The sequence below is a fragment of the Barbus barbus genome, assembly GCF_936440315.1.
Source record: "Barbus barbus genome assembly, chromosome: 12".
In the NCBI taxonomy this organism is placed as follows: domain Eukaryota; kingdom Metazoa; phylum Chordata; class Actinopteri; order Cypriniformes; family Cyprinidae; genus Barbus; species Barbus barbus.
This window is the reverse complement of record NC_136740.1, coordinates 4516448-4542722: the sequence shown is the minus strand read 5'-3', so window position 1 is coordinate 4542722 and position 26275 is coordinate 4516448. Positions and strand designations below refer to the sequence as shown.

Sequence of the window (26275 nt, the reverse complement as noted above, 5' to 3'; positions counted from 1 at the left end):
ACATGTCCTTGCTTTACAAAAGGAATTTTTATGATTTGCTTGTAAGAATATTTGGCACACCTATAACATTATTTGATAATTTATACTGAATAACTTAACTGCACATAAACAATTTAGACACTGAATATAAAATTAAGAATTCCTGGACCCCATATATAACTAAATACATTTGAGTACATAAAAATATATATGGCACAGTAATCATGAGAGAGTAAAGAACTTTCTAGACCACTAACTGAAAGTGTGCCACAAGAGACAAATACAACAGAAAAAAAAAAATACTACTGCTCAAAATGACAATTTTCAATAATGTGTCGACAGTTGTCAGTTGTGATAAAAGCTATAGATATTTCACTCTCACATGCATCCGCACACACATGCATTTCAAGCATGGCGTGAGTTGAACAGCATCAGATAACTGAAATAATACAGCCTGGAGTACATTTATTAATGTAAAAGAAATCGGAATTGTGCATGTCACAGGCCATTTGGATTCAGTCATTGGCAAATTTGAACCTCAAGAAACCCGTGAAGAGCATGTCTAGGTCATATTTCACCAAAAAATGTATATATTTAAATGCCTAACTTATTTTTATGATGAATTAGATTTTATGGGGAAAAAATGCCAAGTGTGTGTGTGTACATATATGAATAAAAGTAAAAAAAAATTAAGGATTTTAATAAATAATAATACTAATAATAAACAAAACCTGTATAATAGTATTGCATTTGGTGTAATACAGAAAAATGAGCAATGAAAAATTTAAAAATCCATGTTTTGAATTTACGGTGAAATGTGACCTGAACAGCCTCAGTGCCTGAACTATCATTAATTCATGTCATTATTCACTGATGTCCTTGCCATAAATGTCCTCATGCCAAAAATAAATCAAATATAAAGGCTTTTGAATCGAAGTGTTGAAGAATCCCTGAATTGAGCCATGTGTGCGATGTGTGTCCACAGAGCAGAATTCTCAGCAAACCCAGAAGCCGGCGTCACGCCATGGTGTATCCATAACTCCCACAATGCAGTGCAACCAGCAAACGATCACGTAGGACGTCCTTGTTTGGGTATTCTGGGAGTTTCAGCATGTTAATACTGGGAGAAGAGAGAGATCGGTAAGTGATGCTACACTGTGAGAGTCGAACCAGTTTCATTACACACACCTTTTTCTTTTTGTTAGTCTTTGTCACTCTTCATCATTACGTTTTAAAACAGCTCTGTGTTTACAGCTCAGAAATATCAGAAGAGCCACATTGCCCTCTAGTGTTTCTATCTGAGCAACACTATCCATCTGTTTCTCACCATGTACTGGAGGTAGGCAGTAGGTTTGATGTGTAGGGCACAGCGGCGATAGTAAACTTCTGCAGACCACTGCCGCCCATCAGAAAAGCAAATCCTCCATGAGGAACTCTTGAACTGTTAGATAGAAAACAGTATTGCTAAAAAGAGAGGCACAAATCCTATGTTTTTTTGGCAGTGATACTTATCAGGACAGTATGGAGGCCTGAATACAGAATAAGGTAATAACTGTATGTACCTTCCTGTAACAAACTGTAAGAGAAGGACTCTTTCTTCTTGAGTGAGATTTTCAACCACTTCCCAAAACCACTGCAACAAAAACACACACACACACAAGTCTCTTATCACAGCCTGGTAGATACTTGTCAACCGGTAAGCATTTTCATGTATAGTTTTTAATCACCATTATAACAAACGCTGCAGCATTAAGCAGTTTACCCTCTGCTAAGCTACTGTTTTCTCTAATAATGAACTTTCTGACAAGTGGTCTCACCATTAATGTGATAATGTAAACATTTTGACATAACTGTTAATTATCATCCGTCTCTGAAGCAGTAGAATTGTTTTGTGTGCTGGTGCTGATACCTGTATAACAGGCTCCTGCAGGTCATAGCCACTAGTGTACTCTGTGTTCCTCTTCCAGTCCATCACATCAATTTCAGGCATGCCTGACAGCAGCAGTTCCTGCTCACACAAACATAAAACAAGCCATGCCATCAAACACACATTCTAAGTATTTTGTATTATGTTGTGGATTAATTTTGTATAGACTGTGTCTGAGTGCGCTTATTAGCTTGCTCATTTTACTGGTGTTCAAGGCTTTCATCTTAATCCATACTACAAAACATACGGTACTATGGTTGCGGTTGCTGTTGTTGTTGTTGTGTGTGTTACTTCAGTGAGTACAGGAGAAAAAAATAGCAGAGAGAAACTCCAAATGAAAAATGCAACACGAGAATATAAAGAAATAGAAGCAGGAGTCTCATGCAGAGATCAGAGGAGGAATCTACTGACCAGCTCATATTCATCAAAGAGCTGGATGAGCGAGGGGGGGATGAAAGTGTGAAAGCCCTGCAGGAAGGCATTGATCTGCGGCTGAATCGCTCGGGTCATCCTGAGCTCCGTCACCAGCTGCACATACTCTGCCTGACACACACAGAAACATGACAAATCAGACAAAAACCTACCATCATTCACTTCTTCGATATCATGGACAGACTGCTTTGTTCTCAGAGTGACTAAAATGAGGGCAAATGCACCTAATAATAATAATAAAAAAGGTACTTCACAAGTGTAAATGATTTTAAAAAGATGATGGAGACACAACTAAGTTTTAATTGCTCTGAATATTAGTCTATTCGACTCAAAAATAATATAGGCAGTTGGCTCATTTTCCCCCAGTTTTCTGTACGGTTCATTCCAATAGTTTGATTTTAGCAAAAGTAAAAATGCTATACTCTAATGTGCACCAAAAATACTCAAAACATTCAAAATGTTTTTTGTTTTTTTAAGATGTCTCTTGTGCTCTCCAATGCTGTATTTATTTGATCAAATATACAGTAAAAAAAAAAAATACAATTTAAAATAATGTTATATTTAAATGTATTTTAAAATGTAACTTATTCCTGTGATCAAAGCTGAATTTTCAGCATCATTACTCCAGCCTTCAGTGTCACATGATCCTTCAGAAATCATTCTAATCCATTCTAAAACTTACAGAACATCTATATATATATATATTACCTTGTTGTCTTGGGTGACCTGAATGACAGTTCCTCCTGGTTTGAGAGGGACCTCTTCCATAGTTCCAAACACATCTGTCTCCACAGAGAAGGTGAGCTCAAGGCCAAGGTCACTGATGTCATTGTCCAGAATCCACTGCAGATTTTTTGCATACTCTGGGTCAATGGATGACACATCCTGATAGCTCACTGGGATGCCTGCAAAGATCCCACACAAACACACTTTTACATATCATGCATGTTGCAGACGCTCCTGTTAATGACCATGTTTACCAGAATATTGGTTTAATCAAGTTGTGGCAAATGGGTACTGTTGACAAACATACACAAGCACACATTTTTATCAAATATGTCAATAATAGCGGTTCACTTCCGTACCACTTCCGAACCGTACCAGAGTTCACACGGACAATACCCCAGACTACCTCTTAAAGGGGTCATCGGATGCCCATTTTACACAAGTTGATATGATTCTTTAGGGTCTTAATGAAAAGTCTATAACATACTTTGGTTAAAAATTATCAATGGTAGTATAAAAAACACCTTTTTAAACCCGTCAAAAATCAGCTCTGTCTTCAGCACGCTGATCTAGTGCATGTTGCTTTAAATGCTAATGAGCTCTGCTGACTCCGCCCCTCTCTTCCGTGGAGTGACGAGCAGACCATAGATATGTGTAGATTCCCTATTCGACCGCTCCAGATACGCTAATGTGTCAGCCATCTCGCATTCACCATAATAAATCAATGAATATTCAAAGATATAGACGCACACAGTCCATGCACTCAAAGATTTGCAGACCGTTCCAAAAATGGCGGATGGCTTACGTATCGCGGCCCATAGAATCAGTCGATAATGAGATCTAGGTATATATGTCTATGGAGCATACTAAACTTCAGCCACAAAACTGGCTTACTAGCACATTATTAGGAAAGGCGATTTGCAAAGATTCATAAAAAACCCTTATACTCACTCCCTCTGTAGATAAAGCTGGATCACGAATGATTCGCGTGAACATAGATGCATTTATATAGATCGGGGATCGGCACATTCACTTCAAAACGAATCATGGGAGCGGTCTGTACCGAACTACGCCATTCTGACAGGCATCTCAGAACAGCCTGATTTGAGAAAGAGGATTTTAAAATAGGGATTTAAAAAAAAAAAACACTGGGTGGATTTTTATCATTATAGGATGGATGTGTACACTTCCAACACACATTTATGTTCAAACAACTTGAATAGTGAATTTTGCATCCGATGACCCCTTTAAGCAGACTCGGGTATGGATCGCAGGTGCGCACCTGAGTTCAGAAGACAGTGATCACATCATCCAAACAAACTGAACTCTGACGTCAATCGAACCAAAAGTGCTAATGTGAAAGCACCCTTAACACTTTAACCTTCAACCCCATTTAGGGCCTCGCAGGTGAAAATAACCTACCTGAATTAAAATGGTAACAGTTTGTGACAAAGTGTGCTTACACAAACAAATTAGGTATCTTTGGAAAGAAGAGACTCTGGGCTTTACTATCTATCATCCAGAGTTGATAATGCTCAAAAAGATAAAAAGTTATAGACACTGACGTGCCTTGAAAAATATTTTTCCACACTGAATGTTTTTTTATTTCATATACAAATACATGAAATAAGTCCTGGAGCAATCCAGAAAAGTAATGGATCGAAAGCCATGTGTCTCATCAGTTCATATTTCAAATTTGAAGAAGATACCATGAAAAATGAGATTCCTGCAATATTTTTTCTGAAACTATTTATAGTCCCCCCACCCCCCTGTTTGAGGAAAAATAACCACCAAATGGATTGCAGAATTATACAAGCTATTTTAGTCATTATACATGTTCCTGCATAGTTTTTCAATTATAAAATAATAGACAGATTTATTTGAGCACTAAAAAATACAAAAATAATTATTTGAGTAATAAAAAAGGAAAAAAAATAGAAAAAAATGCTTTGTATATAGTATGTATACTGAAGTATTCTTCGTTATTCGTTATTACAATGATAAATATCACTGCCAGACGTGAAGTGATATTGCCAGACATGGTCATAGAGTCAGTAAACACACGCTGATGTGCTTCCATTCAGATTATAATCAAACAGATGGGCCATATAATCAATAATAGCTGATCAATGAATCACAATGATAGCCGTCATAGAGTCGCTAATAAACACGCTGATGTGCGTCCATACAGATTATAATCATGCAGACACGGCCACATTCCCCACACAATACACACACACACATATAAAAAATGTAGAAGAAAAAAAAAACAGTTTTTTATGGATAAAGCAGATCGCTAAGTTATGCCCCGCTCAGATGACAGCGTGCGTCACAGAAGCGTCACTGCCGGCAGGAGGGAGCGCCAAATTCAAATAATCTATATTCCGCTTTTCTGAGACTTTTTTTTCCGTAGACGGTCTCATTATGTTTGTAAGACCGTATTCTACAAAATCGTTTTGTTTTTTTACCACCAAGACGCTGTTTTTGAGCGTAATTTATTCCATAACGGACGCGAACAATAACTCTCTGAAGAAATGAAACGTAAACAAAGGAATATTCATCCTTATTACAACGTTATTGTTTCGCTGGACTAAAAGTGCTCGCTGGGATGTTTTTCTGTGGACCCTTACCTCTCTAACTAAACTGGGATTTCAGCAGTGGACGCGTTTGTGGCTCGTTATTACAATGATAAAGGTACGTACGGCTTTTTTACTCTGCGTGTTTGGATGTGTACTGCTTACACAAATGTAGCAAATTTGTGCCACTCATTCCTTATAAGCTTTCCATCGAAAAACAGCGATCTGTCGTCGATGCTTGAGGCTTAGACCCTCAGAATGATATAGAGTTTGACAAGATTAACTTTGTCCCGTTTCATTTATTCTATTAGAAAACAATGACACATGCAAACAAAGAGCGTTCAGTGCGAGGTCGCTCTGGTGCAGGCTAACAGGTTAATTAAAACATATCAACTATGTGTCTGTACAAGTTCTAATCTGTAGAGCTGCCCCCTAATAGTTGACTAATCATTAGTCGACTAGAAGAGGCTTAGGCGACCAAAATTGTATTAGTCGCAGAATTTTTATATATATATATATATATATATATATATATATATATATATATATATATATATATATATATATATATATATATATATATATATATATATATATATATACTGTATATATCTACAGGCGAAGTCACGCAGTCCATGACGGACAGATCATTAACGGGTAGTCTATGGTAATACAGTACATAAGGCAGGACATCAAAACACTCGCCTATTATCAACCTCAAATATGGCTCATCATTTGAAATATGTAAGCATTAGCAACTTTACATGGCCGCTCAATCTAATGTTAACCTTGAGAAATGTGCTCCGTTCAGGTGTCTGTAAAGACTCGTTTATTTGTGTACACTCACAATTAGGGATGCACGATATTGGATTTTTGCCGATATGCCGATATTTTTCCAAATCATTTTGGTCGATACAGATATATTTCTTTTTTGTTTGGAAACAACACCAAGTCTCTCCTGTGTAGAAATTATAAGCAAAATGTTAAAAATTTTGGTTAGTTTTTAAGAAGAACTTATTTGTTAGAATTAAATAAACCATAATGAAGGTTTTTTGATGGCACATTGAAGCTTTGAAAATAACTATAAATAAACAATATATCAATTGTTGAATTTTTTTTCCCCAGAAAGATGCAGTGTTAACCCTAACATTTTATTTTATTTATAAGATTTAAAATTTGGTATATGGTCTAAACCAAAAGAAAAAATTCTGAAAATCTTTTAGAGCTTATGATTTGTTTAAAAAATAAAAAGTTTTACACATGAATGAATAAATCAGTATATATAAAATAAAATAATTTTCGTGTCACCATGGCGAGACATATCAGCATAATTTTTCATATCGGGCCGATGCCGATATTTGCATCTAAAGCAATTATCGGCCGATTCCGATATATCAGTCTGATAATATTGCGCATCCCTACTCACAATAACAACAAAACGCACTTTTGTAAAATAATGAAAGCACACAGGATGCGCTTTCTGCCGTCTTGGTCTGTGAACTTGAGCGCGAAACAGACATTAAAATGATATCTATAGAGACTGAAATGTCTACTTCCAAATGAACCAATTCAAATGGAAAACAAATATTCTCTGATTATGCAATCCATATGAAACATGCATACAGGAGCATCCACTACTGCAGAGATGACGAGTCGATGTTGCCCACCAAAAACAAAGAAAGCACTGGTTTATCAAATTATTAAAATGTTAATGCAGTCTCCTTACTGTGTTTCCCTGACACATTCATAATCATTACTTCTGCCTTGTGCTGTGGCAAGCTTTATGCGTGTGCTTGAGCGCTTATTAGGCTATGTAGGCAATTAAAAGCTCATTATTATGATTTAAATAGTTTATTAATAAACGTGCGATTAGTCGGCTAATGCTTAAAATGAACGACTAACTAGTCGACCAGAAAAATCCTTAGTCGAGGATTCCTACTAATCTGTATGAATGCATGCAAAAAGAAGTATAACAAACAGATTCAATGTAAAAAATGTGCTGATACAGAACTATTTACAAGTAGATTCTCTCATATAAACACTATGTGAGTGGAGTAGGTTACCCAGTATGTGCTTGTAAAAGGAGCGTGTGAAGTAGATGTTCACCAGCTGTCGATGATAGAGAGCCAGACCCAGGATTTGACCAGCAAATCGGAAGTAGTTTAGATGATCTGGGTTTACAGAGGAATTACTATTGGGTTGAAACGTGGTACCTGTACAAGAATTTGAGAGAGAGAGAAAAAAATTCAAAATCCAAACACTGACATTCAAAACAAATAGAAAACTGTAAACGCAGCACATTGTATCTGAGAAGAGAAGGGAATGTTATCTATTTCTGCATAAATGACAGATAAAATGTTTTCTCTAAAGGCATAGTCCCACTAGCCAGTTTCTTTGCTGATTTTAAGTCATAAGCTTCATTTACATAGTCAAGAGTTCAGAGGCAACGTCCATATCTTTCAGCGGGAGGACGTTAATGGCCCAAGCGACTCCCTGCTGAGCTCATGCCCCTGCAGACCCTCGGCCAACAACAAGCTTCTCCTTGGCAGTGACCAACAAGCTTCTTCCCACACTAAAAAATTAAAAAGCCATTGCCTGGCTCAAACCTGATCCAATATTTTCCTTCTACAAGCGCTAGGTCTCACATGCTAACAGCAGGCTCGTGTCCTCTCCTTCTGTTTTTATAGAATGTCATTTTTTCCCCCATTAAATCTGTGCATATAATTTGTATTGTAATGGTAAAGTCACACAATTTACTGTTGTACGGTAACTTACTGCAAAAAAATGCTTTTCTTATTTAGATATTTTTGTCTTGTTTCCAGCCAAAATAACTAAAAATTCTAAAATCAAGAAGGATTATTTGTACTTGTCTAGAAAATCCTTCTTGATTTTAGAATTTTTTGATATTTTGGCTGGAAACAAGACAAAAAATCTAAGTAAGAAAAGCATTTTTTGCAGTGAAACCAGTCATTTCAATAGGAAATCACAGAACTCCATGTGGGAGTGAACGATTTCCCCCACACAGATTTCAAAATAGGTTCAAGTTGGTCACACAGATTTGCTACAAAAGGGCGTTAATTTTAATCACACCTACTGTACAGTATGTGAACACTTTGAAAAAAAAGTGACTTTAAAGGGGGCGAAAACATTTACATTGTTTGGTGGATTTTCATGGAGAAATCTTGTCAATTCAATACAAATCCACAAGCTCAGGAATTTCGCATAGCACCGTTTCTACATTGGACGCAACAGTTGCAAGTCATTTGAACTTTGTGTCAGTACAGCATAAATAGAACGAGGCATCAGTTTACTGTCGTGATTGTCACAACCGCATAGGGCACTACATGAATTGCATCTTTATCTGTCACTCCTTTTCCATATAAATTCATGAGTGTGACAGATCACCAACAGAAGAGAGTGATATTACAGTAAAAAAATTAAAAAGCTGATAGGTACAGCACCCTGACCCGTATTGTACATAAGATTTTTACCATCGGCTGATTGTGTAAACAGTGCGTAGTCCGGGTTGATGATCTCATTGGACAGAATGTCAAACCACTCTCTGACCACCCCCTGACCCTGAGAAAAGGACAGAATAAAGTTAATCATGGCATTAATCCTAGATCTCCACTCTACTCCATTATAGCAAAATCCAAGCAAAAATATTTTAAAACCTGGTAAAATAGCCAATGCATGCATAATATACACAAATACGCAGCTACCTGAAGTATCTTAAGCATCACAAGCTGCTTTCTAAGATCGCTCATTTTGGTCAGATGGTAGCCGAACTGAGGCTGGTTTAAGATTTATTTTCCATAGAATAGTCTTGTCGTGGCCTAATGGTTAGAGAGTCGGACTCGTAATCGAAAGGTTGCGGGTTCGAGTCCCCGGCCGGCAGGGATTGTAGGTGGGGGGAGTGAATGTCCAGCGCTCTCTCCACCCTCAATACCACGACTGAGGTGCCCTTGAGCAAGGCACCGAACCCCCAACTGCTCCCCGGGCGCCGCAGTGCTCCGGGGAGTGTCAAACCACTCTCGCAGCTCCGGGTGTGTGTTCACGGTGTGTGTGTGTGTGTGCATTTGTTCACTACTCACTGCTGTGTGTGTGCACTTGGATGGGTTAAACGCAGAGCACCAATTTCGAGTATTCGAGTATACTTGACAATACGTCACGACTTTACGACTTTTATATTTTATTGAATAGTAGAGTTTTATTTTATTTTATTTTATTCATATAATACATATGTATATTGTGTATTAAAATACCTCTGTATGGCAGATTTTAGTCCCAATTGTAATAACACACCTGCCTCTTACAGACCCTTTTGACATTTCCATAATTCTCAAGAACAGAAGTTGTCATTGTTTGGTAAGCTTCTATTGTGGTGAATAAGAGACTATGACAAATATGATTTTTGATCTCCTATTTACTCCAAAAGCCAAAAAAAAAAAAAAAAAGCTGTCTTCTAAAGATGAAATTAGTATTCCAAAGATGAACAAAGGTCGTATGGGTTTGGAACATTATGAGGGCGAGTAATTAATGGCAGAATTTTCATTTTTGGGTGATCTATCCATTTAATGAATGGTCTCTTTTGGCTTATTGTTTCACATCATTTCTCTCTTCTGACAGGGTTACATGTCTGGGAGTGCCAAAAGATTTGAGATGAAGAGATTCACAGAAGACATGTTCAAGCTTACCATTCCCTCTTCACCGTGAAACCGCACTGCAATGCCCTGTTTGAGTTTCTCATTGGAGGACTTGGACACAACCTCGCAGCTGCTTCGGAATATTGAGTCTGAAATCCAATGATAAAAAAATGAATGAAGGAGGTGAAGGCTGAAAGATGAAGGAACTTTTGAACAGATAATGAAGAAATTCTTCTACCTCTGTGAACAAGAAGAATATCGTTTTCATTAACTGGCCGGTGCACCATATCCGAGTCTGGCTGTCCAGCCAGAAGATGTTCATAAAACCACTCACACCTGTCCTTAAATGGCTAAGGAAGAGAGATAAACAAAGACCCATTAATAGTATGATTACATTCACTACACTCTGTTGCACTTGAATCCTAGATGAATCCTCAGGCCAGAAACATACAGTGCCCTCCAAAAGTATTTCACTTTAATCTGTTAATTCTATCTGTTCCAGTAACATGAAAAATAGATGGGTTCTAACAAAAGGTGCTATCTTCTAAGTTGTGTATCAGATCCAGATGAAAATACCTGTAAATAAAAGCTGAAATGTTAATCTCTCATCTCATTTTCATCTATTGATGTCAAACCCAAATGGTTTCTGTCTACAGCAAAAATAAAGGAATTGGCCTTACTGTTCCAATACTGTTGGAGGGCACTGTACTTATCAGTTAAAAATCAGTCTGAATTAAATTGCCACTGACTAGATCCTAGCTAGTCTGTTCAATTATGTCAATTCTTGAACGATATATATACATATGATTTTTTTTTGTAATAGGTGGGAAATCATCTGGCAACAGAGCTAGGCAAAAACAAGGTGGGTTAATATTATATTTTTGACATTATATATTGAAAATATTACTTAGTAATCCTATTAGCATAACTATAGACACCCTAATTTGTGAGAGTTGTGAGTTTTATCTAATGAAAAATAAATACAAAAACTACACTAGAGAGTAACATGCATTAAATAGACTCTATTCTGATTTCATCATAGTCCCTGCAGTTTGTCAGGCCCTTTGGGAACTGAGGAACGATTCAATTAGCAAATTAAATCAACTCCAAGAGCTATTTCAGTCTCTCATCATGCTTACCTGTCCTTTAATAATATGCATGAAGCGAGACATGAGCTCAGGACATTCCAGCAGGAAGTGGAAGTGGTTGAAGATGATTTTGGGATTCCTGGGAACAGTAAATGAGCAATAGTGAGAAAGTGTTTTACAAGTATAGGCCTGAACATGTTCATGTGCACACATACAAACACACCACAAGCCCTAAACTTAATGTTAAAAGAAAAGTTTACCTGAAAATTAAACATTCCAAACTCATGGATGTTTTATCATTTTTTTTTAATAAATTTTTAATGAATTTTAATGCAGCTCTATCATAGTGCATCTAGAATTGGTATTTAGTTATTATGTTGCTTTTAAGTGTTCATTATGGTTTTTAAAGGGGTCATATGACGTTGCTAAAAAGAACATTATTTTGTGTATTTGGTGTAATGCAATATGCGGTTTAAAGTAAAAAAAATACATAATTTTTTGCATTTTTACAAAGCTCATCGTTCTGAAAAGTGTGCTCTGATTGGCCCGCTATCCAGTGCATTGTGATTGGCCCAATACCTCAAACATGTGACGGAAATGTTACGCCCCTTACATATTTGGAAACACACAGCATCTCCAAGACATGGTGGTGGCAACATAAAGTTTCGCTTTCTGTTTTTGCGTATACATTTGGGCGGTGTTATGCAAATCATCCCACACAGTGATGCAGATTTGTGGGGGCGTGTTTAAATGAAGCGTTTTAGGTAGGCGTGAATATCTCTTTGGGTTTGAGACTTCAATCTTTGCAACTTGACAGATCTTCTATATGCACGAACAGCTTGCAACACTCCAAAGAGAAAGTAAAACATGACCCCTTTAAGTGTTAAGTTATTTTAGATAAATCTCGTTCATCACATGTGACTTCAGAAAACTTTGAATACCACATACACTACTGTTCAAAAGTTCAGGGTCAGTAAGACTATAATGTTTTTGAAATATTTATGCTTAAAGGGTTAGTTCACCCCAAAATGAAAATATTCTTTGCGCAAAAAAAAAGTATTCTCTTGGCGTCGCAAAACTGAAGTTGAGCCACTGATGTCACATGGACTGTTTTACCGATGTATTTACTGCGTTTCTGGACCTGGGAACATCGCAAAGCGTTGCTGTCTATGGAGAGTCAGATAGCTCTCCGATTTCATTAAAAATATCTTAATTTGTGTTCCGAAGATGAACGAAGGTCTTACAGGTTTGGAACGACATGAGGGTGAGTCATTAATGACATCATTTTAATTCTGGGCTGAAGTAACCCTTTAAAGCAGCATTTATTTAAACAAAATACAGTTAATAACTGTAATATTGTGAAATATTATTACAATTTTAAGTAAGTGTTTTCTATTTTAATAGAAAAAATTAAAAAATTTCTGCAAAGCAGAATTTTCACAATTACTCCAGTCTTCAGTGTCATATGATCGTTCAGAAATCATTTTAATATGCTGATTTGCTTCTCAAAAAAACATTCCTTTCTTTTTATTTTAAATGTTGATAACAGTTGTACTGCTTAATATTTTTGCAGAAACTGAGATTTAACGCTGAATAAAAGTCTACATTTTTAAAAAACAACAATAATCTTACTGATCTTCCGTTAAGAAGTAATGATTTTAAAACATTAAAAAATGTATAATTGCCCCTGACTTACCTGGTCACAAAACACTTGAGCCCTTCATCATGTTTACAGACAAACTCGATGAATCGAGGGGAGGTCATGCTAGATATCAGAGAAGAAAAAAGAAAATGAAATAAGAGTATGCAGGGTCTCAGACCTGCCGATGAGAGTCTATAAATGATGCATTAATTAAAAAGTGATTTAATGGCCTAATAACATTATCATTAGAGAGGCAGTGAGAGGGTGAAGAGACATTATGAACACTCACGCCGAATGAGGTCATGAGCACACGTCTATTAAAACACTCATCTTGGTTCTCCCGTACTTCCCCTGAACTTCACAGGGGTAACATTCCACACTTCTGTAGCTTTTAGCTCCACTTATAAAGTTCACATGCTTTTATCAATACTTTTATCCAAAGCGGCCTTCAAGCTATTCATTTTGTCACCATGTGTGTTCACGCTGGCAATCCAACCCATGACCTCAGCAATGCCAGCACCATGGTCAAGATCTCAAAAGTATGAAGATTTCTGAACAAGCTGTTCTCTGCAGTTTATTGTCAAAAAGTTTCTGTGTAAAGTGCAAAGAAACTTTGTTCACACTTTAGGCCCAGTTCTCATTATTAACTAACTATTAACTACGACTTTTGCCCTGAATAACTTCCTACTTACTGCTTATTAATAGTTAGTAAGGTAGTTGTTAAGTTTAAGTACTGGGTAGGATTAAGCTGTAGGCCCCGTTTACACTAGTGCATTTTTGTTTTAAAACGGCGGTTTAGAATGAAAACGATCCTTGTTTACACTGGTGTTTCAGAAACGATCTCCGTATACACTACACAACTTAAAACAAATGCTACGTGACCATTCATGCATGTTCAACCATATGTACGTAGATCCCTATTATTTAGATGGCGGACGCGTCTGCGTGCTTGGATCGGTCGAATGGGGAATCTATATCTATGGGTACAACAATGCGCATGATGTTATTGTTTACACGGTCATCAAGGATACGCAGAGAGAATATGGGCAGCCACGGCATCATCAAAAGTCTCCATTTTGGTCCGTTTACACTGAAACACAACCCCTGAGCTTTCAAACTAAAACAGGGTCTGCAGCATTTTTAAAAGTCTCTGCTTTCGATCTGAGACGCCGGAGTAGTGTAAACGATAGGCGTAACCGTAGCAAAAGTTATGCGTTTTAAAACGAAAACGCACTAGTGTAAACGGGGCCGTGCAATATGGTCATGCGGAATATGTGCTTTATAAGTACTAATAAACAGCAAATAGTAATATGCATGTTAATAAGCAACTAGTTAATAGTGAGAATCGGTCCCTATACTGAAGTGTTACTGAAACGATTTGAGGTCAGTCTTACCCGTGTGGCATCTGACAGGAACAGCACATGTAGAAAGCCTGGATCACAGCGCTCAGGCGATTGGCTATCATAGAGATGACATCCTGACCATCGGCATAGCCCTCCGGCGTCTTCATCACTGACTTGGCATCCAGCAACAGAGGGGGATTTTCACTGGAAAGAGAAGAGTCAACCTCCTGCTTTTTCAGGAAGAGTGAGGCAATGTCATTTCCTGAGGATGAGGTTGTTGGGTCTGTGCTCTCCTTATCCAGCTCGGTAGAGATGAGGACCAGCCATTCATCTAGAGAGTGCCACAACAGCTCCAGAGGCTAGACAGCAACACAAGAGAACATCACTTCAACACAGATGTGCTGTACAAGACCAGAGCAGGCTGTGCTTTGTGAGACAGCTTTGGTATTTCCAATCGTGAGAGACTGGTCCATTCTACAGCAGAATGCTTGCTCATCTGTGCAGTGTTTGACACTAGGGTGATGTGATGTATTGATGTTTAGAAATACACTCTCTAGTCTATGACACTGTAAACATCTGTCTGATTTTACTGGACTTATTTGAATCCTTGTGTCATGACTTTTCACAAATCAATTATTCTAAATAGTCTCTATAAAACCCGGTACACACCAAGCCGATGCACTAGTGGCGATGAAAGCAGACTGCGGGGTCGGCTCAAGTCGGCAGCGGCTGGGTCTAAAGTTGCCTGTATGCATGTATGGATGTATGTTTTTATTTTATTTTTTTTCATAATTTAAAAGAATTAAAGCTTGGATTTATGTAAAATAAAAAAAATAAAAATAAAAAAAGACTACAAAAAATATTTTGTTAGTGGAAAAATTAATCACAAATCATCTTTTTAAACATGTTTAAAGTTCATATTTTTATTGTGGATTTTCAGATTTTAATACTGGGTGTAATTTCTGGGTCTGGGCCAAGAATAAATCAATTAAATCTATACATATTTGAAATGTAGAGAAATAAATGATGGAAGTCAGGAAAGTTTTTTGTTACACATTGAGTGGAAAACATTTGTTTGTATGTAGGTTTAATGTATTTTACTTGTATTAAACATTCTGAATCTACAGTGTCAGTTTCATCTCTGTTCTATTCATCAACTAGAACCAATCATAAATGATTATAAATATTAATCATAATTTTAAGCTTTCAGTCTATGGTGCCAAATCTATCACATTGTCCATTGATCAATGTATGCTACAAGAAATAAAGAAAGTGATGTTCTGTTTCACCAATTGTTTAAGTACTTAAACATTTATAATTCATATTTAAGTAAGATTTGTTGGCAATGCAATGCCTACTGACCTTAAAAACCTGGTTGCGTGGTGTCTTGTTTCCGTTGTAACCCATGTCATTCCCGTTGTTTGGTGAGGAAGGCCCAATACAGAACACATGACAGAAGATCCGGATAATTCGGAGCAAACTCTTTGTTTGGACCTCAAAGTTACTGGACAAACTGAATGGAAACAGAATGAGAAATAGATTTGCGTAAAGTTCAAAATAATACAATTTCTCAAGAAATGTGGAGACACACCTCAGCAGTTTATGTCCGTTTGTGGTGGCCACCTCAGCCAAGCTGGTCAAGATCCTTTGGTAGTTGGAGTCACCCTGCTGTGAAACGTGTTCTAGAACCTGCCTTAGCTTAAAAATTATATTCAACATGTAAAATACACTCATATACATAAACTCATCAAGAAACATAGACAAGAAAAAGAGGCATACCATGTTCTCTTTAATGTCATCATTTTGAGTCATCTGTATCAGGGTCTGAAACAGTCTGCTATGGTGCTGGATGAGAATTTCACATGTTTCGCCATAACCACCCTAAAAGTAGTTACACGTGAGCTTTAGTATCCAGCATATGAGTAGCTGAGTGAGTGAATATGATATAGGTGTGCTGCCTTCACCTGCACACACAGGTCAAGCGGTGTGACCCCATTCTTATCTGGCAAATACTTGGCTCCCCTGAGAAGCAGTATCTGCGCGGTGTCCCTCTGACCGTGACTGCAATACAATGATAAAAGCTAAATTGCACGCATATCGATATCTTCCATCCACGTGAACAAGATTAGATTCCAGAAGTTTTATGAGCTTAATGTTTTTTTCAGTGATTCCACTTTCATAACCAATACATTTACATGACTTTTCTAGTTATTCTAGTCATCCGGAACAAATGTGTATGGTTGATTTACAACACATAAACTTCACAAAAATTGGTATGGAAATACAAGAGTCAGAACAGGCCCAGATTTCATGTTTTAAAAGCCTTTCAAGCGTATGTTTAATTACTCTTTTTAATTATCTGTTGTGAGGCATGTTAGTGTTGATCACATCATCATCAGCCTTGAGTGGACTCATATCATTGGCAAAATGTATTTAAAACAAGAGACGGATGGAGTGCTGTTGCTCAGCAACCGAGCTCATGTGAGCATACCCTAAGCTTCACGCTCAGAAACCCAACAGTGGCACATCTTCATCAGGCTACATTCTTATTAGCCTGCCCCTACAGCAAAGAAATTTGAATTCCTTTGTTATCCTCATCAAACTCAAGAAAGCTGTGTTAAAAGGTTATATAGCGAAAAAATAAAAATAAAATTCTGTACAAACCCCTGATTATCCTAATTATGTTTCTTGTGTAGGCAGAAAGCATCCAGATTCAGTCACTGAATGGAAGTTAATTTTCTTAAGGGGCCACATTCTAATTGTTGACCACACATTTCCAGTTCAGGCCAGAGTGAAGTAAACGGTAATCATGCTAAACATTGTAAGTTTGTGTTGGCAGCTGGCAGTGCTGGGGCTGATGATGGCTAGCTGCTCACCTGCAGGCGAAATACAGTGGAGTGGCTCCAGAGACATTGGGCCTGTTGATGTCTGCTCCACTGTCCAGAAGACACTGCACTGTCTGTGAGAAACAAAAACATCACATGAACCTTAATAAAACAATCTCTTTTCAACTACACATTGTATGTGTGCAAGCTGTGTAGACAGAGAGATTTCGTACAGTCTTGTGTCCATTCTGGCAGGCCACATGCAAGGCTGTCTGGCCCATGGCATCCTCCACATCCACATTAGACACATGCTGCACCAGGTCATGAAGTAGCTCTGTCCTTCCATTCACTGCCAGCCAATGAATCTAATGACATGTAAGAATGACATAAAGAATAAAATATAAGTAAATACAGCAGTGCATTAGTAAACAAAATACAGTGTTTTCCTTTAGTGTAATAATTAAAACAATGTACGTTTTTATATTTGTTTGAATTTTTCTCTTTTTTTTATGATTTTTATACCATGTCACAAAGTGTATAATTGCTGTAGACAATAGGGGTGTAAATAAGATGGTTCGTCACGATACGATATCGAATTCTCATACCCAGCGATACGATATTTGCCGATATTATACAATTATACGATACGATTACGATTCAGGAGTATATCGATCGATATATCGATATTATATACCTATTTTAAACAACCATCTACATTTTTATTAACTCACAAATGCAACCAAAATATATAACATGAACATTTACCAGAAATTTTCACATCCTGTACCTCAATTGGGACATTCACAATAAAACAAATAGGCCTATGCACTTTTTTTTTTTAAATAATAAAGAAAATAAACAATTGGAGAAAATAATTACGGCTGCTACTATGGGCTCAGTGCTAAAAATATTTTCTAGAGATAACCAAATTACAGGCAATAGCAGAAAATAAATACAATCGAACAAAGACACAAGTTCAATAAACGGTGCTTTTCAAGTTTTTCAGCTCAGTGTAAAATAAATATTCAGGTACGCTAAAGAAATGTAATAATCAAATGTAAAATAACTACATAGTCTTCACTGTATACATTAAATACAGATTCATCATTTTTGATGTTACAAAGGTTATTTAGTCAGGAGCAGTGAGCACTTGTATTTTTCTTTGACAGCATTAGATTTATTAATAGTTTGCTTTCACTTTAAGAACGAAAGCACGGATTTAATATAGCCTGTTGATACATGTGTTTTCTTTCTCAACTGTTTACGTTAAGACATATGTCTAACCGACTGCGTTTACTAGGATATTCGCCAAAACGCGCATTTTGATGTAATTTTGTCTGTATTTATTCATCCATGTACAAAAAAGCAGAAGAGCTCAATTTAGTATTCGCGCGGTGTAGACGCGGCTGTCTGTGTGCGTGCGCAGAAAACTTCTCACAGCGCTCTACTGTTCCACCAACAATCCCGAGCGTCTTTTATGTTCGCCTTATGCCTTCAGGCAGTCCTCATATCGAGTCCTGATACGTGAGTTTGAACGAGAATGCACGCGTTGCTGGTAATGCATAGACGGACATTATGTGAAAATGTGGACAGTGCCAAAATAAAGGTGCCTATTTATACTACAGATATCGATATTTTACGCGTGGCATCGATGCATCGTATCGACAGACATCGTATTGAGTTATCGATCCATATCGATGAAGCGTTACACCCCTAGTAGACGAAAAAAAAAAAAAGTAGAGTTGTCTATCGTTTGAATTTTATCAATTCTGATTCTTATAATTTCCTAGTTTCGATTAATATAAGATAAAGAATGTCTAAAGTGGACTATCGAAATAAAGTGTTACCATCTAAATTTCAAATATAATAATAAGTTATTTCCGTTCCGGCGCTTAAATCGTTTTAAATCACATTAAAATGTGAACGCAGGAATCGTTAAGCAGAATCGAATTGCACGCGTCTTATAGAATACACAGTTCTTGGAAATTTGGTTCTAAAATGGAACCGGTTTTCGATACCCAACCCTAAAAATAAGTAAGTAAATACGTAAATAAATACACACATTCCAGTCAAATGTTTTTGCATGTATATAAAACGTAATATTCATATCTATGAAAATGTTAAAGGGGTCATATGATGCTTTTTTAAAGATCATTATTTTGTGCATTTGGTGTAACAGAATATGTTGACATGCTTTAATGTTCAAAAAACACATTATTTTTCAAATACTGTACATTATTGTAGGTCCTCTATGCCCCGCCTCTCTCAAACGCTTCATTTTCTACAAAGTCCATGCTTCCGACAAGCACAGTCTGCTTTGATTGGCCAACTGGCACAGTGCATTGTGATGAATGAATGAATGATGCGTTTATATAGCGCTTTATTGTGTATTGCTGTACACCCAAAGCACTTTACAATCATGTGTGGGGGGTCTCTCCTCAACCACCACCAGTGTGCAGCATCCACCTGGATGATGTGACGGCAGCCACAGCACACCAGCTACAGGTGGAGAGGAGAGAGTGATAGAGCCAATCAAGTGGGTGGGGATTATTAGGAGGCCATGATTGACAAGGGCCAGTAGATTTTGGCCAGGACTCTTTACAAGAAGTGCCATGGGATTATTAATGACCACAGAGACTCAGGACCTCGGTTTAACGTCTTTTTTGAGTGTCAAACGTTTTATCATCATACTCACAGCAGTGAGACCTTCATTATTGCAGATATTAACATCAGCATTGTACTCTAACAGTCTGCCCATACACTTCTTCTGTCTGTGAAAACAGAACACAACATGGGGAAAAAATGCTCAGTTAAAAACTTTTGCATGCAATACACACAAACGCTTAGGCTATGTACACAAAGCTTGAGGGATAAAGACTAAAAAATGAGATTTGTTATGATTCCAGCAGGTGGCAGAGTTTATAAAACCCTCCGTTTACCCGTTTCTTGCAGCCAGATGCAGAGGTGTGCAGCCGGAGATATCCTGATAGTTTGGATTCGCTCCACGCTTTAGCAGCAGGACAAGACACTCTACCGATCCACAGCTGAAACAACAACAAAAAATCCAGAGAACATTTAGGGTCATCAGTATAAATTTGTATCGCTTTATCGAGAGTTTTGGATATTTCACAAAAATAATTAAATAAGCAAATCCATGAAAATGTGGTAATTTTGTGAGGATGTGAAAAGAACAAAAGTCTTACTTGGCAGCAATGTGTAGAAGGCTTCTTTTAACACGTCCAAAGGCATAGTTGACATCAAACTTTGAATTTAAAAGCAATTCAGTAACTGACCTATGAGCAAAAAAAAAAAAATTGTTACATTAAGCTATGTGTCCAAAGACACGGAAGTTTAAAGGAGACGACTGCCGCCCAAAGAGGATTTTAAGCTTGACATCCTCTTATTTAGCTTCTATTAAATTAATTGCAGTTAATCACTGAGCCTGTCATGCATACTGTAGTGGAAATAGCAGAGGATAGTATTGGGGAAGCTGCAGGAATGGGTGGTACTCGTTTAGCTTTGTTTAGACAGGGAATAAAGTTATTGTGTTTCTATTTGTCTTGGCCTTTGTTAGGTCATTAATTGTGTTCCAGCTGTTATTCAAAGCATAACAGTGACACTCACCTGTGCTGGTCAGCCATAACCATGGGCATGAGGGTGTACACAGCTGTTTCACTGTCTACGACAAAAAATACACAGATTTCAAATATATCTTTGGGTCAAACAACTCGCAAACAGCTTTGGAGAATGTTATTTTAAATGTAAAATATATCACGGTGGTATATGATGGATCAAATAAAAATGACATTTTTACAATGAAGATAATACATTGACAGTCATGAGAATCATTCAACAATTTAGCATACATATTATGTCCACGTAACATATTTTTCATAAATATATACATGCATGTGTGTGTGTGTTTACATAATAAACATACACAGTATTTTGTAGTAAATGACCATATATGGATAAAGATGGATGGAAGTGTATGGCCGTAGACAGGAATCCTTGCCGGAAGCCGAGATGATTAGAATGTATCAAGGGTCTCCTCAGAAATAAGAATGTTTGTAATGTATCGCGTGACGTCTCACCTTCTGGGAGTTCTACAGTCCTCGCGCGGCGCAGGGAGCGCGTCAGTCGATTCAGCTGTACATTTAAATGCTCCATCGCCCGTTCCATCATACGAGACGCCCAGCACAGAATTCAGCTCATGAAACACGTATTCTGTCTCTCTGAAACGCTTCATGACTCATTCCACCGGACAATATCCCCCCATCGCTCTCTGATTCATTTTGAGCAAATATTTCCTCATGGTCTTTCTTCCTGTTTTCATTGCAATGCAGTATGGGAAGTGTGGTCTTGGGACAGACGCACATGCAGACGTAAGGGTCCATAAGGCAACTAAACAAAATAACATGTAGCCTAATTTACAACGTGCTGTATGCAATGTAATTTTACAAAATGCTAATTGTTGCAGTCTATTTATAAAATATATTCAATATTCAACAAATTGTAAAAATAATAATAATAATAATAAAATAAATCAAGCTGAATGAATGATTCAATGGCTCAATCATTTCTTTCCTCAGGCAATCCATCTCATGAACAGTTCAATTTGGCAATAAACGTGTAATATCCAACACTATTAATACATATATTTAACACACCTCTTTTTTTACACTTCCTTGCATTTGTACATAACACACCATATATTGTCTATTTTATTTATTCTTATTCTTTTTATTATCTGTCTTGTCACTATTGTTCTGTGGAAGCTTCTGTCACCAAAACAAATTCCTGGTAGGCTACGTGTAAATATACCTGGCATTCATGAATCAGTCAAGTTTTTTATGAATGAATCTCTTTTTTTTTAAGTCACCTGTCGCCACCTGCTGGCGGTACATTGTAATTGATACATTTTTTATTTAAAGAGTCGAGTCACTTTCAAAAAGGTGAATACTGTATTTTGATCACTACCTTGGACAGCAGTGTTTATATCCAAGCTATAAACTGTACTTCTGGGATGATTTGAATGTTTGTAACACATTTATCAGACCGGGCTGCGTGGGTGAATCTGTTCGCGATCTGGCTATTTAAATATACACAACATACAATGGGCTTCGAAACTGTGGAATGAACACTAAAAGTCAAATTGTTGACAGGCTTCTCTGGTCTTTGAGGGAAAAATGTGCTGCGTTGTAGGCTACATTATTGTTGTGTTGTTCTTTTTAAATTAAGCTACATGTTCAAAATGTAAAAAAAAAAAAAAGCTAGTCGTTTTCAAAAAGCAGCACAGTTTTTGTACACTGTCACAGTGCATTTTCCCCCTGTCCAGCATGATTAAAAAATATATATATTCCTGGAATAATTCTTAGAATGCGCGTGAAAGCATCGTGTGTTATTACGTCACAAGCGATAATTCATTTGAGAATCCGTCCAGTAGCGAAGACGATCAATTCGCGGTCTGTCAACATACAGACAATATCATTTTCATACAAAAACGGGCTGGAGTCAGTGGAGCTCAGTTCCAGCAGTTCTACACAGACAGCTGGAAACACTACTGACCCAAGAGCCCTAGAGAGAACACGTCATTTTGTAATTATTTTATGTCTTTATGGTAAAAATGTACTGATAGAATTTATGATAAACTAAAATGTTAATGTCAATTCTATTGAAACTTGTGTAGCGTGTATTTAATTATATTGTAATTACAGATTTGTGATGAAGTTGCAATGCAGTGTATTTAAGATATAGGGCATATTTAAATTTAATTTCAGATAACAAACAATAGTTAAAATTATAATGTATAAATGTATATACAATTCTATGTCCTTGTTTCTTCATGAGGGTTAACCTCAATATTTCATTTATGATCTCTGGTGATAATTTCAATTGTCTTCTATGCCACTTTCTAGAAAAGAAAACCAGAATGAGGAAGAAGAAAGGCACGTGTGTACTCTTCCGGCAAGCATGGAGGGTTGTAAAGTGTATGGTCCTGTATTGCAACAGGGGCAACAAAGTAGACCCAGAGCCATTCAGCATCAAGCCAGTGGCTCAGCAAGATTCAGCCGAGCCTCAGCCAGGTCCATCCGGCCTCGGTTTAGAGTTAACGACTGACCCTGGCCCATCTGGTCTTAAGTTGACAGCTGTCCCAGGTGCACTCAGTGTCGAGATGACACGTACCACCGATCCAGCTGATCCTGAGCCTTCCTCTGTCTCGGGTCCATCCAGTCTCCAGCTGACACCTGACAGCGATCCAACCAGTCCTGATCCATTACCTGTACCAGCTCCATCCGGCCTTGAGCCAATGGCTCCCCAAGATCTGGCTGATCCCCAGGCAGGTGCATCCGATCTTGAACTGACACTTGATCCCGAGCCAGAACCTGTCCCTGGTCCGTCTGGCCTTCATGCAGAGTTAACACCACTTCCGGGTTCATCTGGTTTCAGTCCGGCTGTCGGTGAATCTTTTGTCATTATTACTACTTTGTCCTATTGTGTGTGTTTTCTTTCTTTCAGTTTTGACTCATTTTTATTTGTGTTCATGTGCCAGCATTTTTCTAATCCCTTGTCCAGTATTCAACAAGTATCATGTGTCGCATGATGCGTTTTATCTTTTTGCTCTTATTGTCATTGTTGTAATTGCATGGTTAAAAGAAATTAATGTGCATTTAATAAACAAATATCTATAAAAGCCACATTTCCTTAATAAATGTTCTAACGTGGAGCATACTAAACTACTTTTGGAGTTTGTATATTAATCGAAGACAGTAGCAATATCAAATATTTCTTTCTTTCTTTCTTTTTACAGGATCATTTTTCTCCCTTTATGATATGGGAGTATCGCTGGGATCGGGAAATTTTGGCACTGTGTATGAGGGGACTCGTAGAACTGATAGCCAGAAGGTAAACCACTCTTGCTTTATTCATCAAACATTTTGCCACTTGTTCTTTTTTCTTTTTTTTAATAATTTTGTCTTCCATATAATCCTCTTTTTAATAATAGGTTGAAAAAAATTTGTTAGAAGTGTGATCGTTTTTTTTTTGTTAATATTGGTTTCCCACATATTTGAAAAATGTTTATATAAGTATTTTTTATTCAAATGTCAAATGTGGTGTAATAATGTAAAGTGTGAAGAATATTATCATGAATACATTCCAGAAATTAATTCACTTAAATGAATCATTGTTCTTTATTTATTTCAAATAACATTCATTTTTGATTCATTAATATCATTCTAGGAGTTACGCCATTTGTCCATAACACTTTTTTATCAATGTATGTATTCTCTTTGCAGGTTGCCATCAAGTCTTTAACCAAGTCAGTGCTGGACTGCTTTATTTATATTGTAAGTAGGCAAGTTATTAAATATATAAGTAATATATAAGTATCTATACTTAAATATAATGTAGAGGTGGGGCAAAAAGTCTGAGAGCATACTGAAAATCTGAATAATTTGAACTTGGAAATAAACAAGACTTTTACGATGTGTAAAGTGTAAAGCAAAATAAAGTTATGTAAATCTAAAAATAAATATGATATATAATTTAAGAATTATATGCTTGTTTAAAAATAATGTCTCATTAATAAAATAAGAACATTTGAGGCAATTACCAAGTTAATTGCTTTGCACAAAAGGTCAGATTTCACCTTATTTTTTATTTATTTATTTTTTCAATCCAATTTTTCACTTAAACTGTCAGTGAAAAATTAATTTGAAATTAAATTCACTTAGAAATTAATTCCAAATGGAGCCATTTTTCCTAGTGATCTCAGACTTATACCCTGCTGTGTAAACTAAATACACATGACAAATGAAAGCTAAAGATAACTCTGCTTATCACTTTCTCTAGCCTAGGTGTACCAGACTTCTGCTTGTGGAAGTGGCTCTAAACCTGATGCTGCGAGAGCCTCCCAGAAGCCCCTACATCGTCCAAATGTATGAGTGGTTTGAGCAGTATTATCGGTACATCTTGATTTTGGAATATCCACATCCATGTGAGACCTTGCTCAGCTTCACCTTGAGCAACGGAGGTTACCTAGAAGAAACTGTGGCACGTGGCTTAATGCGCCAAGCAGTGCTCGCAGCCAAACACTGTCTTGACCGGGGTGTCTTTCACCGTGACATCAAGTCGGACAACATCCTGGTCAACACAGAGACACTGCAGCTCAAATTAATAGACTTTGGCTGTGGCAAACTTTTCAAAACCTCTGACTATGAAGGTAGCTTGACATTTTAGGGCATTTAGTCTCATTGTCTCTAATGTTATTTGAAAATAAACTAATGGCTTGCAGATGAACCTAGCAAGTGATGCTCAGCTCTGAAAATCTCTTGAACAGAGTACACAGAGTGCCCAGCGGTCAAAGCTACGATCAAGTCATTGGGTGTTTTGCTGTTCAGAATGGTGAATGGAGTCAGCTTTGTCGATATGCAGATGATTCCTTCCTCAACTTTATCCAGTGGTAAGAAGACACACACTGCCTCAGCACAATCTTAAGAAGTCCTCATCATCTTCTTAAATATAAATAAGACAAGTGACAGACAGAATGTCTAAAAATGATTGTGATAAAAATGATGACATTTCAGAATATACTTTATATGACAACATTCACGTGCCGCATGTTCATAAGTATCACACAGTACATGAATAACCAGTTCTTTCTTGAAAACTTGTACAGAATGCTGTGATCTGCTAAACCAGTGCAAGAGCAGCAGCCTGACTTTAGACAAGCTCTTAGAACATGAATGGTTTAGGAAGAGCTGAAGGACGGAAGAAAATATTGCTCAGGAGTCAGGTAGTGTTACACAATATTTGAAAAAAATAAAAGGCTGATAATAGGAACTTTTGAAATTACTTTCAAAAAAGAGTAAACAATCCTGTCATTCAGTTTGGAAATATGTGTAGTGATAATTTAAAATGTACCCTTATGCAAATATGTAAATGCAAAGTAGTAAACATTTTAATATACAATCTTTTTTAAACATTAAACTTTAGTTAATACTTTATTTACAATATTCACATATCCCCATTATAATAAATACCCCATTAAGCTTTTAAATAGAGAATTTGATGTCTCTCTTTGTAAATA

General features: G+C 37.0%; 2 protein-coding genes across 3 annotated transcripts; one reads left to right on the top strand and one right to left on the bottom strand.

Moving 5' to 3' along the window:
* Window positions 1-21526, bottom strand: LOC306877827 (E3 ubiquitin-protein ligase HACE1). Of its 2 annotated transcripts, none has more exons than XM_079429811.1 (24): window positions 21279-21526; window positions 20809-20863; window positions 20388-20477; window positions 20124-20228; window positions 19880-19955; window positions 17418-17549; window positions 17236-17318; window positions 16324-16420; window positions 16139-16240; window positions 15951-16057; window positions 15722-15872; window positions 14411-14718; window positions 13071-13139; window positions 11426-11513; window positions 10525-10636; window positions 10338-10435; window positions 9132-9219; window positions 7704-7853; window positions 3047-3243; window positions 2318-2449; window positions 1889-1987; window positions 1542-1612; window positions 1307-1420; window positions 1-1099 (listed from the first exon to the last, which is right to left on the bottom strand). In XM_079429811.1, the coding sequence occupies exons 1-24, from the start codon at window positions 21367-21369 to the stop codon at window positions 997-999; spliced, it is 2718 nt and encodes a 905-aa protein (XP_079285937.1). In that variant the 5' UTR covers window positions 21370-21526; the 3' UTR covers window positions 1-996. The 2 variants fall into 2 exon arrangements, with proteins under 2 accessions (XP_079285937.1, XP_079285938.1); XM_079429812.1 differs by having other exon boundaries at window positions 10621-10636.
* Window positions 21527-22637: 1111 nt separating this feature from the next.
* LOC306877821 (serine/threonine-protein kinase pim-2-like) lies at window positions 22638-26026 on the top strand. The gene is made up of 7 exons (XM_079429799.1): window positions 22638-22782; window positions 23103-23645; window positions 23996-24090; window positions 24483-24533; window positions 25039-25408; window positions 25526-25648; window positions 25865-26026. Exons 2-7 carry the CDS (start codon window positions 23117-23119, stop codon window positions 25948-25950), a joined length of 1254 nt encoding a protein of 417 aa, XP_079285925.1. The 5' UTR covers window positions 22638-22782; window positions 23103-23116; the 3' UTR covers window positions 25951-26026.
* Window positions 26027-26275: the final 249 nt, after the last annotated feature.

What these genes read in the sequence shown, in the direction of transcription:
- LOC306877821 (XM_079429799.1), top strand. Translation starts at nt 23,117, where the DNA reads ATGAGGAAGAAGAAAGGCACGTGTGTACTCTTCCGGCAAGCATGGAGG. An exon ending in TGGTTTCAGTCCGGCTGTCG is followed by an intron (nt 23,646 to 23,995) that starts GTGAATCTTTTG and finishes TTCTTTTTACAG; the next exon opens with GATCATTTTTCTCCCTTTAT. An exon ending in TGGACTGCTTTATTTATATT is followed by an intron (nt 24,534 to 25,038) that starts GTAAGTAGGCAA and finishes CACTTTCTCTAG; the next exon opens with CCTAGGTGTACCAGACTTCT.
- LOC306877827 (XM_079429811.1), bottom strand. Translation starts at nt 21,369, where the DNA reads ATGATGGAACGGGCGATGGAGCATTTAAATGTACAGCTGAATCGACTG. An exon ending in CCACTGTATTTCGCCTGCAG is followed by an intron (nt 16,421 to 17,235) that starts GTGAGCAGCTAG and finishes ATTGTATTGCAG; the next exon opens with TCACGGTCAGAGGGACACCG. An exon ending in CTTTTACAAGCACATACTGG is followed by an intron (nt 3,244 to 7,703) that starts GTAACCTACTCC and finishes GGATCTTTGCAG; the next exon opens with GCATCCCAGTGAGCTATCAG.